The 13,089-nt window shown below is 36.3% G+C and overlaps 1 protein-coding gene across 7 annotated transcripts in view; it reads right to left on the minus strand.

Moving 5' to 3' along the window:
* The window catches only part of BICC1 (BicC family RNA binding protein 1), a 121,816-nt gene that overhangs the window by 7,586 nt on the left and 101,141 nt on the right, over positions 1-13,089 (minus strand). For 6 of the 7 annotated variants that reach the window (XR_015706653.1, XR_015706652.1, XR_015706650.1 and 3 more), the window contains exons 17-21: positions 12,483-12,637; positions 9,938-10,094; positions 7,088-7,248; positions 4,698-4,797; positions 2,992-3,124 (exon numbers count right to left, since the gene is read on the minus strand). Coding sequence is in view for 2 of the 7 variants with exons in the window: in XM_087766668.1 (XP_087622794.1) it covers positions 2,994-3,124; positions 4,698-4,797; positions 7,088-7,248; positions 9,938-10,094; positions 12,483-12,637 (704 nt within the window). In the remaining 5 variants the exon portion in view is untranslated. Of the gene's footprint in view, positions 1-210; positions 3,125-4,697; positions 4,798-7,087; positions 7,249-9,937; positions 10,095-12,482; positions 12,638-13,089 lie in introns of those variants that run through there. The other variant, XM_087766667.1, reaches the window with a different exon arrangement.

Consider the following 13,089-nt stretch of genomic DNA (forward strand, 5'->3'; position numbering starts at 1 on the left):
TAAGGAGAGGTATCTCAAAAAAAGCATTCTCATTTAAAAGCCAAACGCACTGTTTGTGATATAAAAACAATAGTAAAACACACAGAGCATTAGCATGTGAAAGAAACATGCTGCAATTATGTCAAATACTGCTTTTTATATTTTTATTAACAAGCAAGCATCCCTGGAACTGGGTCTATATAAAAAATACTTCATTGACCAATCAGAATACAAGGGAGTTATATAAATTTATTTTATGCAACATTGATTAGTTTTGAAAATTCCCATTTTTTAATGTTTTAATTTCATCTTTTATTTAAAAAAAAAAAATCACTAAAAGGACACAACCCACAAAAATACAATCTGTATCTGCTCTATATTTACAGATAACTGGTCACTATTAAGGCACAGATTTAAAACTAACATTTTTATGTAGCAAGTCAAATATTTGTGCATAATATAACACTAACAATACGGTATGCTGTACTGTCATATTCCCTTTGTGGAATCAAAATAAGTGAGAAATTTTTTTTTCTTCCAGTGTGTTCTTTTTTGTGTGAAGCCCTATTGAAAAATAATGTTGTTCATGGGAAATTCTTCACTTTGGTGTAGATGATATAAGCACTGCTCAGCAAAAGACCACATCAACTTAATACTGTAATAAAATCAGTTTTTGAGTATAGTACTGTCTAGATACATAGTATGTACTTAGAAAAGACTAAAAATCTAGGAGTGTAAATGTTTTTTGATGCTTTTAAGTTTAGGCAAAATAAGCAAGAAGGGGTTGCGGAAAATTCTGTACAAAGTGTTGCTGAATATTTATTTCATTAAAAATATTTTATAAAATTAACATGACTGAATACAATTTGATTTGCAAACACGGGTCTTGCAAATGCAAACATTTAAATGACAGCTTATCTGTAAACACATAGGTAGTCCATGTGAACGGAACTATTTACATGCTTAGAAGTAAGGACAAGTGTAAATAGTTTTAGAACTACAAAGTGTGGCTTCCACGAGGGTTTCCATGAAGTTGCTCTTGCCCGTGTAACACACGTACACACAAATATCTCATAGATATGTGGATATTTACTTCTGGCATTTGCGCACAGTATCTTTGATGTGAACAACTGCGTACATACAAGATGCAGTTTTATCCATTCAGATCTCTAGTACAATTTTAAAACCAGAGGAAGCGAACTGCTACTTGATCTACAGGGGAAGTCACCCAGCTATACACCATTAAGTAGATATGGCTGAAATGAGTACTGAGCAGCTATTTTTTTGCTAACCGCAACAAGACTTTATATTATTGCTTGATCATCTATGCCCTCAAGTAATAGTTTCTTTAAATTCCCTTTGTGTGTGCAAATTTCTCTACACATCATTTTGTATTCTCACCTTAGAAGAAAGAATTATCCACGGAAAGTGTCAAAACTATTTCTCACCCATTTTTGCATAAAAACCAACTACTGTAAATGTTATTCTAATGCCTTCTGTTAAGAGCACTTGACAGTGGTTTATGTCCATCTCAAAAGGCTTGTACACTGAACATAAATAATACATTACAGTAGAGGTAATTCACAATATTTCTTATGGGAATGCTTTTTAACAAATTAACGGTTGGAAACTTCATATTGCATTGCAGAAAGAGGCACTTTATGAAATCCTTCATTATATCAGAACCCTTCATAAACCCATAACAAGACATCTGTAAAGACAGAGGAATAATATTGCCAAATTATTTGGACTTTCACAGTATAAGAATGCAATAGTTAGCTCTAGCCACTTATAATATGGACTCTTTCTGTTGAACATAACTTGTTTCAGAAATAGTTCATCTCCAGAGTTTTAAACACTTCTGCAGCTGACAATTACAAATCTAGGTTGAACAAAACAGATGCTATTACACCTATTTTCTGTAGGTCGCTTAATTGCTGCATGCATAGTCATGTAAGTAATATGTGTCATTTATTAAATGGCAACAGTGCTGTCTTGTCAAGTTAGATTAGTTGTCTGTTTAATCAAACTGACAGCCCAGAGCTCTAGTTTCACGAATGCCTTTCATTCTCTACCATAAATCTGCAGTAGATCAGTTTAATCTGTTACGTATTGTAGGTGTATAGAATCTAAAAATAAAAGTCTGATATAAATAAGTGTCCTTTAGTGGCAGGGTACTAAAAATAGCCCTTTGCTTTGAGACAACCATTAAAAACAGTTTTAGCATAACAGGCAGCAGTTAAATATGATGACTGCAAAGGGTTAATATTGCAAGGTCCATTTTGGTCTTTCATTGCATCTGTTACAGTGAGTGAGTATTATTGCAAGCAGCATTACACTGCTTCATAAGAGCGTAATAGGACTGGTCCACTACCAAGTGGCTTGATTTTGGAACAATCTCTTCAGATAACTACTGGGGAGACAGAGAGGGAAAAATCTGCGTAAGAACCAGTTTCTAGTACCATTATAGTGAGATGTGACTTAATGCAGAAACACCTGAAAAAATTTTGATTAGTGCCAATATAAAAATTGATATGGAAATGAAAGAGAGAAATAAATTTCCACAGGACAAGAAATCAGAACATGTAAAGTGCAGAAAGACCTCAATAATTATTTTAAGCAGTACCAGAAAAATCCATCTTGATAAAACCAAAATCTATGCTCTCTGGCATCCCAGCTCTTCATTCTTCCTTCATTCAACAAAGTAAAAATTCAGTGCATACATTATAGTTATAGGTAATAAAATACTAAACAAAGAACCCTATATTATTATTATTGCAAATTCTGTCCAATCTACATGAGTAAAACGTAACCCACATTTGGTGTTTTGAAAGACAACAGACAAAATGTGTTTCCTCTTTTTTTTTTTTTTTTTGGCACAGTATTGTGCAGACAAAATGCTTTGGTCCTTGACACCCAAACTCCCAAAGTGCAGAGGGTGGTGTGCAGTGAAGGCTGTCCACAGGATTGCCATGTCCATCTTTACAGCTGACTTTTTGAGCCACAACTTACTGCTACCAGCGACCGCTGACACTAGCAATGTCCGAATGATACTGACGCGGCAGTCTTCCACTAGCTCCACCTTCCAGGAATGAGGCACGTACATTTGATGGGTCAAAGAGCTTTCTTCGGTTTTTATTCAGTTCTATAAACGTCACACACAAACAAAAAAACCTCTCTCATCAGAAGTTAACTTTAATATGTTGATCTAAGCCAAAAGCAGAACTTCTGTTTAAGCAAACAAAATATTTTAGACAGAACAGTATGAAGTGAAAATGTCTGTGAGATACTTGTTCAGTTTAACAGTTCAACTGGATAGTAGGAGTGCCAGGTTAAGACTCATAGAGGCTGCCTGGGATGCAGGTATCTATTTGGTGCAATTCTTAATTGGCACTGATACAGTGTGGAGTAGATAATATGTTGCAATATTGATTTAGATCAAATTGACATAGCTGAAACACTTTAAAAGTGTTCTATTATATTACTGAAAGGCTGCAATCTTCCTGAAGGAACATGCACACAGAATGTACAGCTGCAGCACAATCATGCAATGTAAACTGAGATGACAGAAAAGCTTATTAGCCACTTGATAATTTCTCAATGCACTATTCTTTATTTTAAAACACGGAAGTAGTATTTTAATAAGGTCTTTAGAAAAAACAGATGCTCACCTCTCATTCAAACATGTACCCTAAGCTTGTATTAGCAAATGCTCATCCAAAATGTTTTTCCTTTCCTCAATTTTCTATTCTTGTAAACAAATTCCATGATAGATAAAATCACTGAAAGATTACACAGATTTTCATGACTGCTATTGAACTAAGTACATTGCATTTTCACCCTCTTTATGCCACCATTTTAAATTCATAGAAAACATTCAACTAATGGCATCAGTAGGAGAGATGCAATTGGGAGAAAAATGATGTAGTGTCACAATGAAGTATCTGAAGAAAACTCTTCCTCTGACACAGATTCATTGCCTAGACAATGTAATATGAAATCTCATGCTATTTATTACAATTAGAAAAAATCTAGTTAGACATTATATACTACAACGCATGGCAAGAAATTATATTTGGCCTTCATCTTTCTCCACTTAGGGTACAAGACAACTGTTTAATTAAAGTGGGTTGGGAAAATTCCAAATAAGCGTTACATGTTTCTTTTCAAACCTACATAGTTTGCAGAAACAACTGGCCTTGGGTGGTGGTGGGGAACGACACACAAACAAATGAAAAAAGCAAACCAAAACCAACTCACCCACCCCCAAAAAGCGAGGCAGTTTTTCCCAGTAGTATGATTGCTCTGCTAATGAATAAAGTGGAGGACAGGGAACCAAAAGCCTGAAAATGCCAGTTCTGGCCAGTACATAGTGCCATTCAGACTCCACAGAGCCTGTAATCACAGAGCTTCTAGGACCCCCAGTTTTGGGGCATAAAACAAAGTTCACATCTGCTGTGAAATAAACTTTCTACCAAGCTCCGACTTTACAAGGGGACACAGGACTATACAACTGAAATCTTATTTGGTAACGTGAAAGCTCTATAAAGCCTGGTTTTAAATGCCTTCTGATGAGGGGCAAGCCAATATGACTTCTGTGGACTAGATCCTTACTTTTCAGTCTTTCCAAGATCCTTTGTCAACTATAAACACACAACTCCAGTGAGAAGAATACAAATAATACTTAAAATCAACAAATGATCATCTGTGTTATTTACCTGAGATTGCAAGCAGCATTTTTCTTCTGGCACCAAAAGTGGTAATTCCTAACTCTTTCAAATCTTGATCAGTAAGAGTCAAGAATGTCTGCAGATCAATCTAGAGTAAAAAGAAATAGGAAAATTATGCAAAACAAGTCTCTCCCTAAAAGTATTAAGCCATAAATATGGTTCAGAATAGCTTCACAAATTTTTTTTCCTACCGCATTTTACAGTTACTCTGCTAACCTATTCTTGCATGTAAACAGCAATCATTGCTATGGCTTCTTCACACAGTTGTTCAATTTGGTACTCTGCATTTCTGACAGATAAAGAGAAACTAAAAAGCGAGCAGTTTTAGCAAAGCACAGAAGATCAATTGATCTTATTTTTTTGTGATTCTTGAGATTTTGAGAATTTACTACAATTGCTACAATGTACTTGGGAATAGACAGGTATATATGTCTGTAGATATGGCAGGTGCTTGCTCAACTACTGGTGATGCGTTTGAGTTAAAGCACTGAGTATTTCATAGCATTCCAAAGTGTGTGCAACCAGGTATGCTTATGGGTTTTTTTTGCTCCCAATACACTTCACAGAAACGTAGTGGAAAATTGTTTAGTTTTCACTCTGGCCAGACTACTTGGCTCATCTCACACCTGATCAGCAACTCGAGGTAAGAAAAAACAAAAAAAAACCCCACCTGTCAAACAAAAGCCATCTTTAGTGTTAGAAACCAACACAGCCATCTCTCCTTTTCAGGAGAGTGACTAAGATAATAGGAACAGATTAATGACTGGATAATATATGTGTTATGAAACATGCAGGGGAGTACAGAGGAGATAAGCCTGAGGAATTGTACACAGAATTAATTGAGGCATAGCTGGATTTCTTCACTCAGATTGAGGACTAACCTTGCCACTTTCAGCCTGGCTGCAGGAAAACCCATGCTGATGTCTATCCCACACCTGCCACTGCTTTGCAATCCAAAAAGAGTTCATTAGCTCAGGTGCAGCCAGTTCCTAAGCACTTTTGCACAGTACTGCACAGGAATAAAATTCCCCCACATCACTTAAGCAGCATGATTAGAGAGAGACAAGAGATGCTGGCAGGAAACACCAGATCCAGCTGCCCCTGGGCCGAGACAGCAGCAATACACTTCAGTGGACTCAGGACGATTCTGTGAGTACATATACATGAGTGCCTTAGTGCCCAGGAGAAGGTACAAATTTGCCTCATGTCTACCCTTGTAATAGTGCAGTACACATTTCAATGTGCCCCTGGTGTGCACAGTTTTCCTCTCGTGGAAGCAAATCTGAAGCTAAATATTGGCACACCACAGCAACTTGTACAACATGAATGGAAGGTCCTCTTGGAGCTTGCTCTTCATGAACACATGCACGGTTCTTAATGACATGGCAATCTGTGCAAAAACCCACTTTGTGTGGTCTATTAGGAGAAAACATGCAGGTGCAAATCCAAGATCAGCAACTGGTGCAGACCTCACTACTGATAAAGATGTGAAGTGGACATATGGGTCCAGAACAGAGGAAGATGCTGAATCCAACTGTGGTCCTTCCCCCTGTACCACATGGGGCACTGACACAACCCACACAGACATATATTTTGCTCCCTAGTACACCCAATTCCAGTGGTGTGACACATACAACTACAGTGCTTTCAGGACAAGCTCAGGGGCTTTATGTCTAAGCCAGTAAGTCTTGCAGCTGGGCTTGCTGTACCTTTGTGACAGTTAAATCTGTTACCAGAATAAGCTATCTGCAGATAACCAAGTTGACTGTAGTATTCTACAGATATGAAATACTACCACTTGGACTAAACTGAGATTAGTTGCTGTGGAGATGGAAAGTTCAGAAATGACTGACCATATCTCCCTGTTGGGACTGGATCAAAGGAAACCAACTGGCACACAGGGTAAAAGGCAAGGGATGAATATATGTGACCCCAGCATTGGCAGAGATAAGACATTACTGCTGAATGCAGACTGGATTTCCATAAGCTATACATGAAGTTGACCAAAAGCTATTCGAGTCTAGTTAGCATCCTAGTTTACAAGTAGCAGCCAAGGTTTAAACTTCCTTGAATGCAGGGGAGCGCAGAGGGAACCAACCAACCAAAAAAAAAAAAAAAAACCAAACAACCAAAAAAACCCACCAAACCCTAGTTTAATTCTTTGTTAAGTATAAATCAAAGGTGCAGGACAAAGTAGTACTCATGTCCAGGCTGGCTATCTGGAAACTGAAAGACACATGATACAGCTTTGAAAGAATAGCTCACGAAAATCCTGTCACAAAGTGAGGCTTCTTAGTAGCTTTGGTCAAGAGATAGAACACAACTACTGCTGGAAAACATGCTACAGACACAAAGGTGTCTTTCAAAGGAATACTAACCTCTTGCTGTTGGAATACGTCTGTGTATTTGCCCAAACCAAGTTTGCTGAACAGCTCAGGCAGGTCAGATCCCTTGAACAAACTGGTCAGGTTACAGCCATTGCTTCCTGTCAGCGAGGAAATGCAGTCCATGTAATTACTGCTACTGAGATAGTGTTCAGCTGAAAGGGAAGAAGTGCACTTTTTAGTCACATCACAGAAGTGCACAATTTTCTGTCATATCAACATTGGATTCAATTAGATCATTAAATTATCAAACTGTTTAAATCTTTATTATTCAGCAAAACACCCTCTCAGTGGTCTGAAGCAATGAGCAGCATAAGGCAAGTTTTTTATTAAGTTCCAGTGTTTGTTTTCTATAGAAAGAGTAAAATCACATTATGTGAACTGTCACATGGATACAAGTCAGGAATTCATACAGGGGAAAGAGCTGCAGGACTCCATTGCTTTTTCTCCTCTTAAGCCCTCTCCTCTTTTCTCCAGTGAATATTTTGGAAAACACCATTGCATACAAATGCAACCAGCCCTTTTTGGTCTGGATGGGGAGTAAACCATGCTGGAGCAATTCCTGGTAAAGGTACTACCTAGTAGCCACATGATTTGGCTATTATTTTAGTACAATAGACAAAAAATAAATGCAATAGTTTTATAAGAGACTAAAACTGGAAATACACTCCCTATACAGTTTTAAATTACATTCCTAAAAGGTATATCTTTAAAAAGTTTCCAGGGCTATTTAATTCTAGTTAGTGTCCAAGTTTACAAGTAGGAGCCAAGGTTTAAACTTCCTTGAATGAGGGCGGGGGGGGGGTAACCCAACCAAAAAACCCACCAAACCCTAGTTTAATTCTTTGTTAAGTATTAAGTAGCTTAAAAACCCCAAGAAAACTGATTTAGCAGTGCAATGCCTTTCCTCTGTGTGTGCATACTGTTAGTATATAATCACATAGTTCATAATTATTTTTCCTCATGCTGCATAAGAAAAGGATAGCTCCCAGGGAGTGCATTAGGTATTTGTGTAAATGGCACCATTGTGAGTGCTCCCTCCCTTGTTACAGACACAGGAAAGAATAACAGCACAATTTAGGAGGTAAAGGATACTTTCCTAGGTGAGTAAAACTAAGACTGCCCCAGAGACTTATGCTATGGCCTTCACTACAGAAAGCCAATAAGATGTGAAAACCACCATTTTTCACAACTGGCTATGCTACATTTCTTATTTTCTGGGCATGGACTAGTTAGAAGCATTTGGGATCGGCTTTACAGAGTTTGGAGAATTTCTATCAACCTCAGCTCCATTTTGGAAAAGAGTTTTAAAATACAGTAAAACTTTCAATGTTGAAAATGTGAACATTAAGTTTGACAAGTGAAGAAATAACTAAGTTGATTTTTTTAGACTTTAAAAGGTGGTGCCTCAATTTCTTCACTATCAGATTAAGATAACACTAAAAATACCCAAACAGAAATTCATGATCTTACACTCGGGGCAGATCATGCAAGGTCATGTATTGAAAACTGAATATTAAGGAATACTTCTTACTGGTACAGTCAGGAAGCATTATCTTAAAAACAAACAAAAAAAAATTCAACACTACTATGCAACTGTGTCAATGAAGACTTAGTTTTTAGTGCTCTCTCACCTATACATTAAGGTAAATACGTTTGTCCAGTCAACTCAAACTATTGCTTTCGTCCCTCCTCCACACATTTCATTCTCTAGGAAAGATACAGCTGCTATAGAACAGAGTTTCCCCCACTGCCACTGTATTCATGTTTCTAATTTTCTTCTAATGCTTATGTAAATACATTTTTAATCCTTTATTTTGATTAAACTAGAGCTTCCATTTTTATCCAATTAACTTGGAAATCAATGGCTTGATTTCAAAGATAAACTTTTCATCTTTTTTGTTCTGTAAGTACTTAGAATATAGTATGCAGCCATTCACAGCTGAACTAATGTACTTTTTAAAATAAAATAGTTACAAGTACACCAACCATGAATATTTCCTCTAATTGAAGCTATCCTTTCTTAGGATGTCCAACTTTTACTATCTGTGTACTTTGCAGTTAATCTGGGATTTAGGTTTTATTCACCTTTATAAGAAATACTCAACAAAAAAAAAGTAAAAACAACCGTAGTAGCTATTTCCCCAGAAGGCAGTTAGTTAGCATGGACCAGTATACTCTGCCTCCATTTTTCACTCTTTCAGAAAGGCATATATTAAGTTATTAAAAGAATGAAATTAAGTTTCAAAGAGTTCAACTGAAGTAAAATTTTAATTTGTAAGTTTTAAACATTATTTAAAAAGTAATTACAAAATTTACAGCCTGTATCCACAGAAACCAGTGTTTAAAATCATGTGCTAGGCCATGCCAAACATATGGACAATCTTATTTTATCACCATAAAGAGAATCATGCTTTAAAATTCAAGATCAGCACAGATTATGCCTTCTCCACCAGTGAGCAAATAGCCCAATAAAGACCTGGCTGTTCTTGTTGCATCCATAACAGAGCAGAACAATAGCAGTCTACAAATAAACTTTTTTTTATAGGCCTGTTTTCAGTACACCATGAAAAACCCCTTCCAAGACAGCAAAGAGCTTTCAGCAAGAATGTCTTGCATTTAAAAAAGTTTCCTTAAACGTTTTCCTTTTGCACCATTATTCGTACATCATGTTACACAATTTTGCATTTGCTTTCACTTTTCAATTTGTAAAATAAGTTTACTTTACAGGTGCCGGTAATTTAAAACCCTAGTAATGTCATGAAACATTTATATTAAAACAAATATTAACTGATATCAATACGATTTTTTTTTTTTTAAATCAAATGTTAAGAAATTACTAACCTGATTTATTTTGTTTCCGTTTAGGGCTGCCAATTGAGGAGACAAATTCATTATGAGCTGTGGGTCCAAGCCCATTACGGTCTCTCCAGTTATCAGATTCACTGCCACTTCCCAGGTGCTCACGACTGTTGGACCGTGAGAGAGACATCGATGAACCCTGCATATCCAAACAATAAAATTTGGGCAGAAAACAAGTTTCACTGACTCAGATGTTTTCTTTGAAGTAGCTCAGTTAAAAAAAACCAAAAAACCAAAAAAACAGCTTTAAATGCTTGCAAACATTCTTTTGGCAGCTGATCAATAGTCAAATAATTGCAAACTGGACACAAAAACAGCAGGTGTGCTTAAAACATATGCAGTTTACAGATTTTAAGCAGAAGTTATTTAAAGACCATGCTTCAAAATACATTGATCAGTATTTCCAAATTTGTTTCCAAAATGTTCCATGGTATCAAATTCCCACACAAATTCTAGACAAAGCAGTCTATCGACTATATCCCTTCACAGGGAAGAGAATATAACAGAACATCTGAAGATAAGTGGTCAAGTATTGTGTACTTGATCAACAATATGGTATACAATACAAAACCAAAAAATCTGCAATGGTTTGTGAATTTGCATATTTTTTTTTTAAATAGATTTTAATATTCCTGTAAAGTACTAATTATCAACTCTCATCACTGTGGGTCAGAATGTTCTAAAATAAGGCAACAGTGTTCTCTGAAAGCAGTAGTTAACTATGGAATTGGGTGGGGATGTACACAAAAAAGATGGACATTATTGACACCATACATTTACATGAACTAAAAATTGTGGAACCAAATGAACAATTTAATTCTATACATGTGCATCAAATTCCAATTGAGAAACATAACTTGAAGGCAGCAATCTTTTCTACTATTCAGGAAATTCACCGAAGGAAAAAAAAAAAAGGCAAAAGCTCCTTGTCATTGGCAAAATCAAGAAGGTGTGAGCTATGGTTAGTATGACTCAACACATGAAGAAAGGCAGGAATTGACTTCAAGTCTTACAGAAAAGCAAGAAGAGACAGGCCCTCTACATTATGTTAGATCATAGTGATGGCTAAGAGTTGTGAAGTAAAAAAGATGTCATGCAATGTTTCTGGAAAACTGAATGCACAGTAAAACATTACAGTGAAGATGAAATATATTTGGTGAGCTTATTTTACAAATTAACTTCCCAGATATTAGACTATAATACCACTACTACGTCTGTTCAAAGACTTCAGCACATTAATCTCAAAAGCGCACGTGTATGGAGGAAGCGTGGCGGTACCGCCTCTGATATCAATGATGTTGAAGACTGGTAAATAGAAGAAGGATAGAAGGAATCCAAGTTTTTTTAGCTTCCCCAGATGTTTCCACAATAACTCATACCAAACAATGGAAATAGGAGTCTTAACATGCTATCATTTCATTGGAAAGAGCTAAGCCTGTGGTTTGCACATGGGCAGACTCTGAGCGACTAAGATACAGTGTTGTTGGTTAGAATGGCATGCCTGCTTAGAGACTTTTAGCAGTGCATCATGATTTGGGGGAAAACCCCACCCCAGCTCAGTCAGTATAGAAAAGTATGTAAAAAAAATCTTCACAGATTTTGATTGTAGCTTTTTCTCTCCCCCTATTATTACTGCAAGCTCATTACGTCTATCCAAACCTATTACATGTAGTTGAATGACAAAAAATTCACATATCAAGTGGGAAACACCAAGGCACATTTTTACCATGGCTGAATATTTCTTTTGCATTAAAAGATAGGTATATCCTAGAGAAAAGCTGTATGAATTCCCAGCCCTGAAGAAACATTCCATTTACATTTTATATAAGTAGGACAGAAATAAAGAAAAAGGTGTCTCTGTGGAAGCTAGGAAAGATTACAGCAAGAAAACATATTAAAAAGCTACTTCAGAATGCATTTGAAAAGAAAGGAACATAAATTCCCTGCAATATTCCCACAGTGGGACTCTGAAGAGACTTGCTGGACCCTATGGATGCCTTTTCCCTGGGAAATTTCTGGGCCCAGTGAATAGCACAAATAGAGCAAGCTCTTCCAGTTCTACAGCTTTGTCAACAGAAGATAAGATGAGCTGCAGCTATTTCTTGTTCTAACATTCTGCTCCACTATGCAGTGATTCACATTATATAGTTTATCTGTTATATACACATTGTTTTAATTAGGTTACAAAATTTCTACCACTTGTCTACAACTGTTGAGACATTTGGTCTCATAAGTTGTTTTAAGTTTCTTTAATCAAATATATTTTCAGGAGTAGACTTCTATAAAGCTAGAGTAAGATTTATAAAGCGGATATAATTTTTTGTGTTGGGCTGAATGTATTCCATATGCCTTAATGTTTACATAAGAAACATTTTTCACAATTAAAAAAAATTATAACCCTAAGAGGAAAGCTAAAAATCTTATCTGCAAGACTTCTTTTTACAAAAGTTATAGACATTTCTCAAGAGAAACAGCTGTATCATTCACTAGAAATGAAATTTCCATTACAGCATAGGTTTTTTTATACCTCATATGTAGTTGTCATAGATGGCTTGTATGATACGTGATTCGCTCGTCTTAGTTCCTTGATAGTTTCTGCAGGCATAGATTTAGAGAACCCCAAACCACTCCACGTATTTGTTGGAGTTCTCACTTCCGTTACAACAGGCTTCTTTAACATAGCTGAAAAAATAGAGACAAATCAGTAAATCTCAACCTTAGTAAAGGTACTGAGACAATAACCCTGAAGTTGTGTACGCTAATACACTTCAACCCACCAAACGGTAAATTCTAAACACCTCCACTTGCTACACAGCTTGAATCCTACCTTTCCTTAAGGCAATTTATTCTGTCAGAAGATAGTTAAACTCCATAGGGCTGCAAGGAAGCCAAAAGAATCATATCTGTTTCAAAAAAAGGTTTCTGGTTTTCTTTTGGTGCAGGGGGTATTTGGTTTATTATTAACAGAATCAAAGATATGGTTAAGTCCCTTGTCGATTTTGTAACTTAATTTATCCCTGAAATAAGGAGCAACTTTGCCAATAACAAACATCTTAAAGTTTAATTTTCATCCAAATAAAATCAAGTATTACAGCTGTGAGGTCTCTGAAAACAACATGGATCATTTGCATATG

The sequence above is a fragment of the Nipponia nippon genome, unplaced genomic scaffold (genome assembly GCF_047370975.1).
Source record: "Nipponia nippon isolate SJK-2023a ecotype South Korea unplaced genomic scaffold, ASM4737097v1 scaffold_3, whole genome shotgun sequence".
Taxonomy (NCBI): Eukaryota; Metazoa; Chordata; class Aves; order Pelecaniformes; family Threskiornithidae; genus Nipponia; species Nipponia nippon.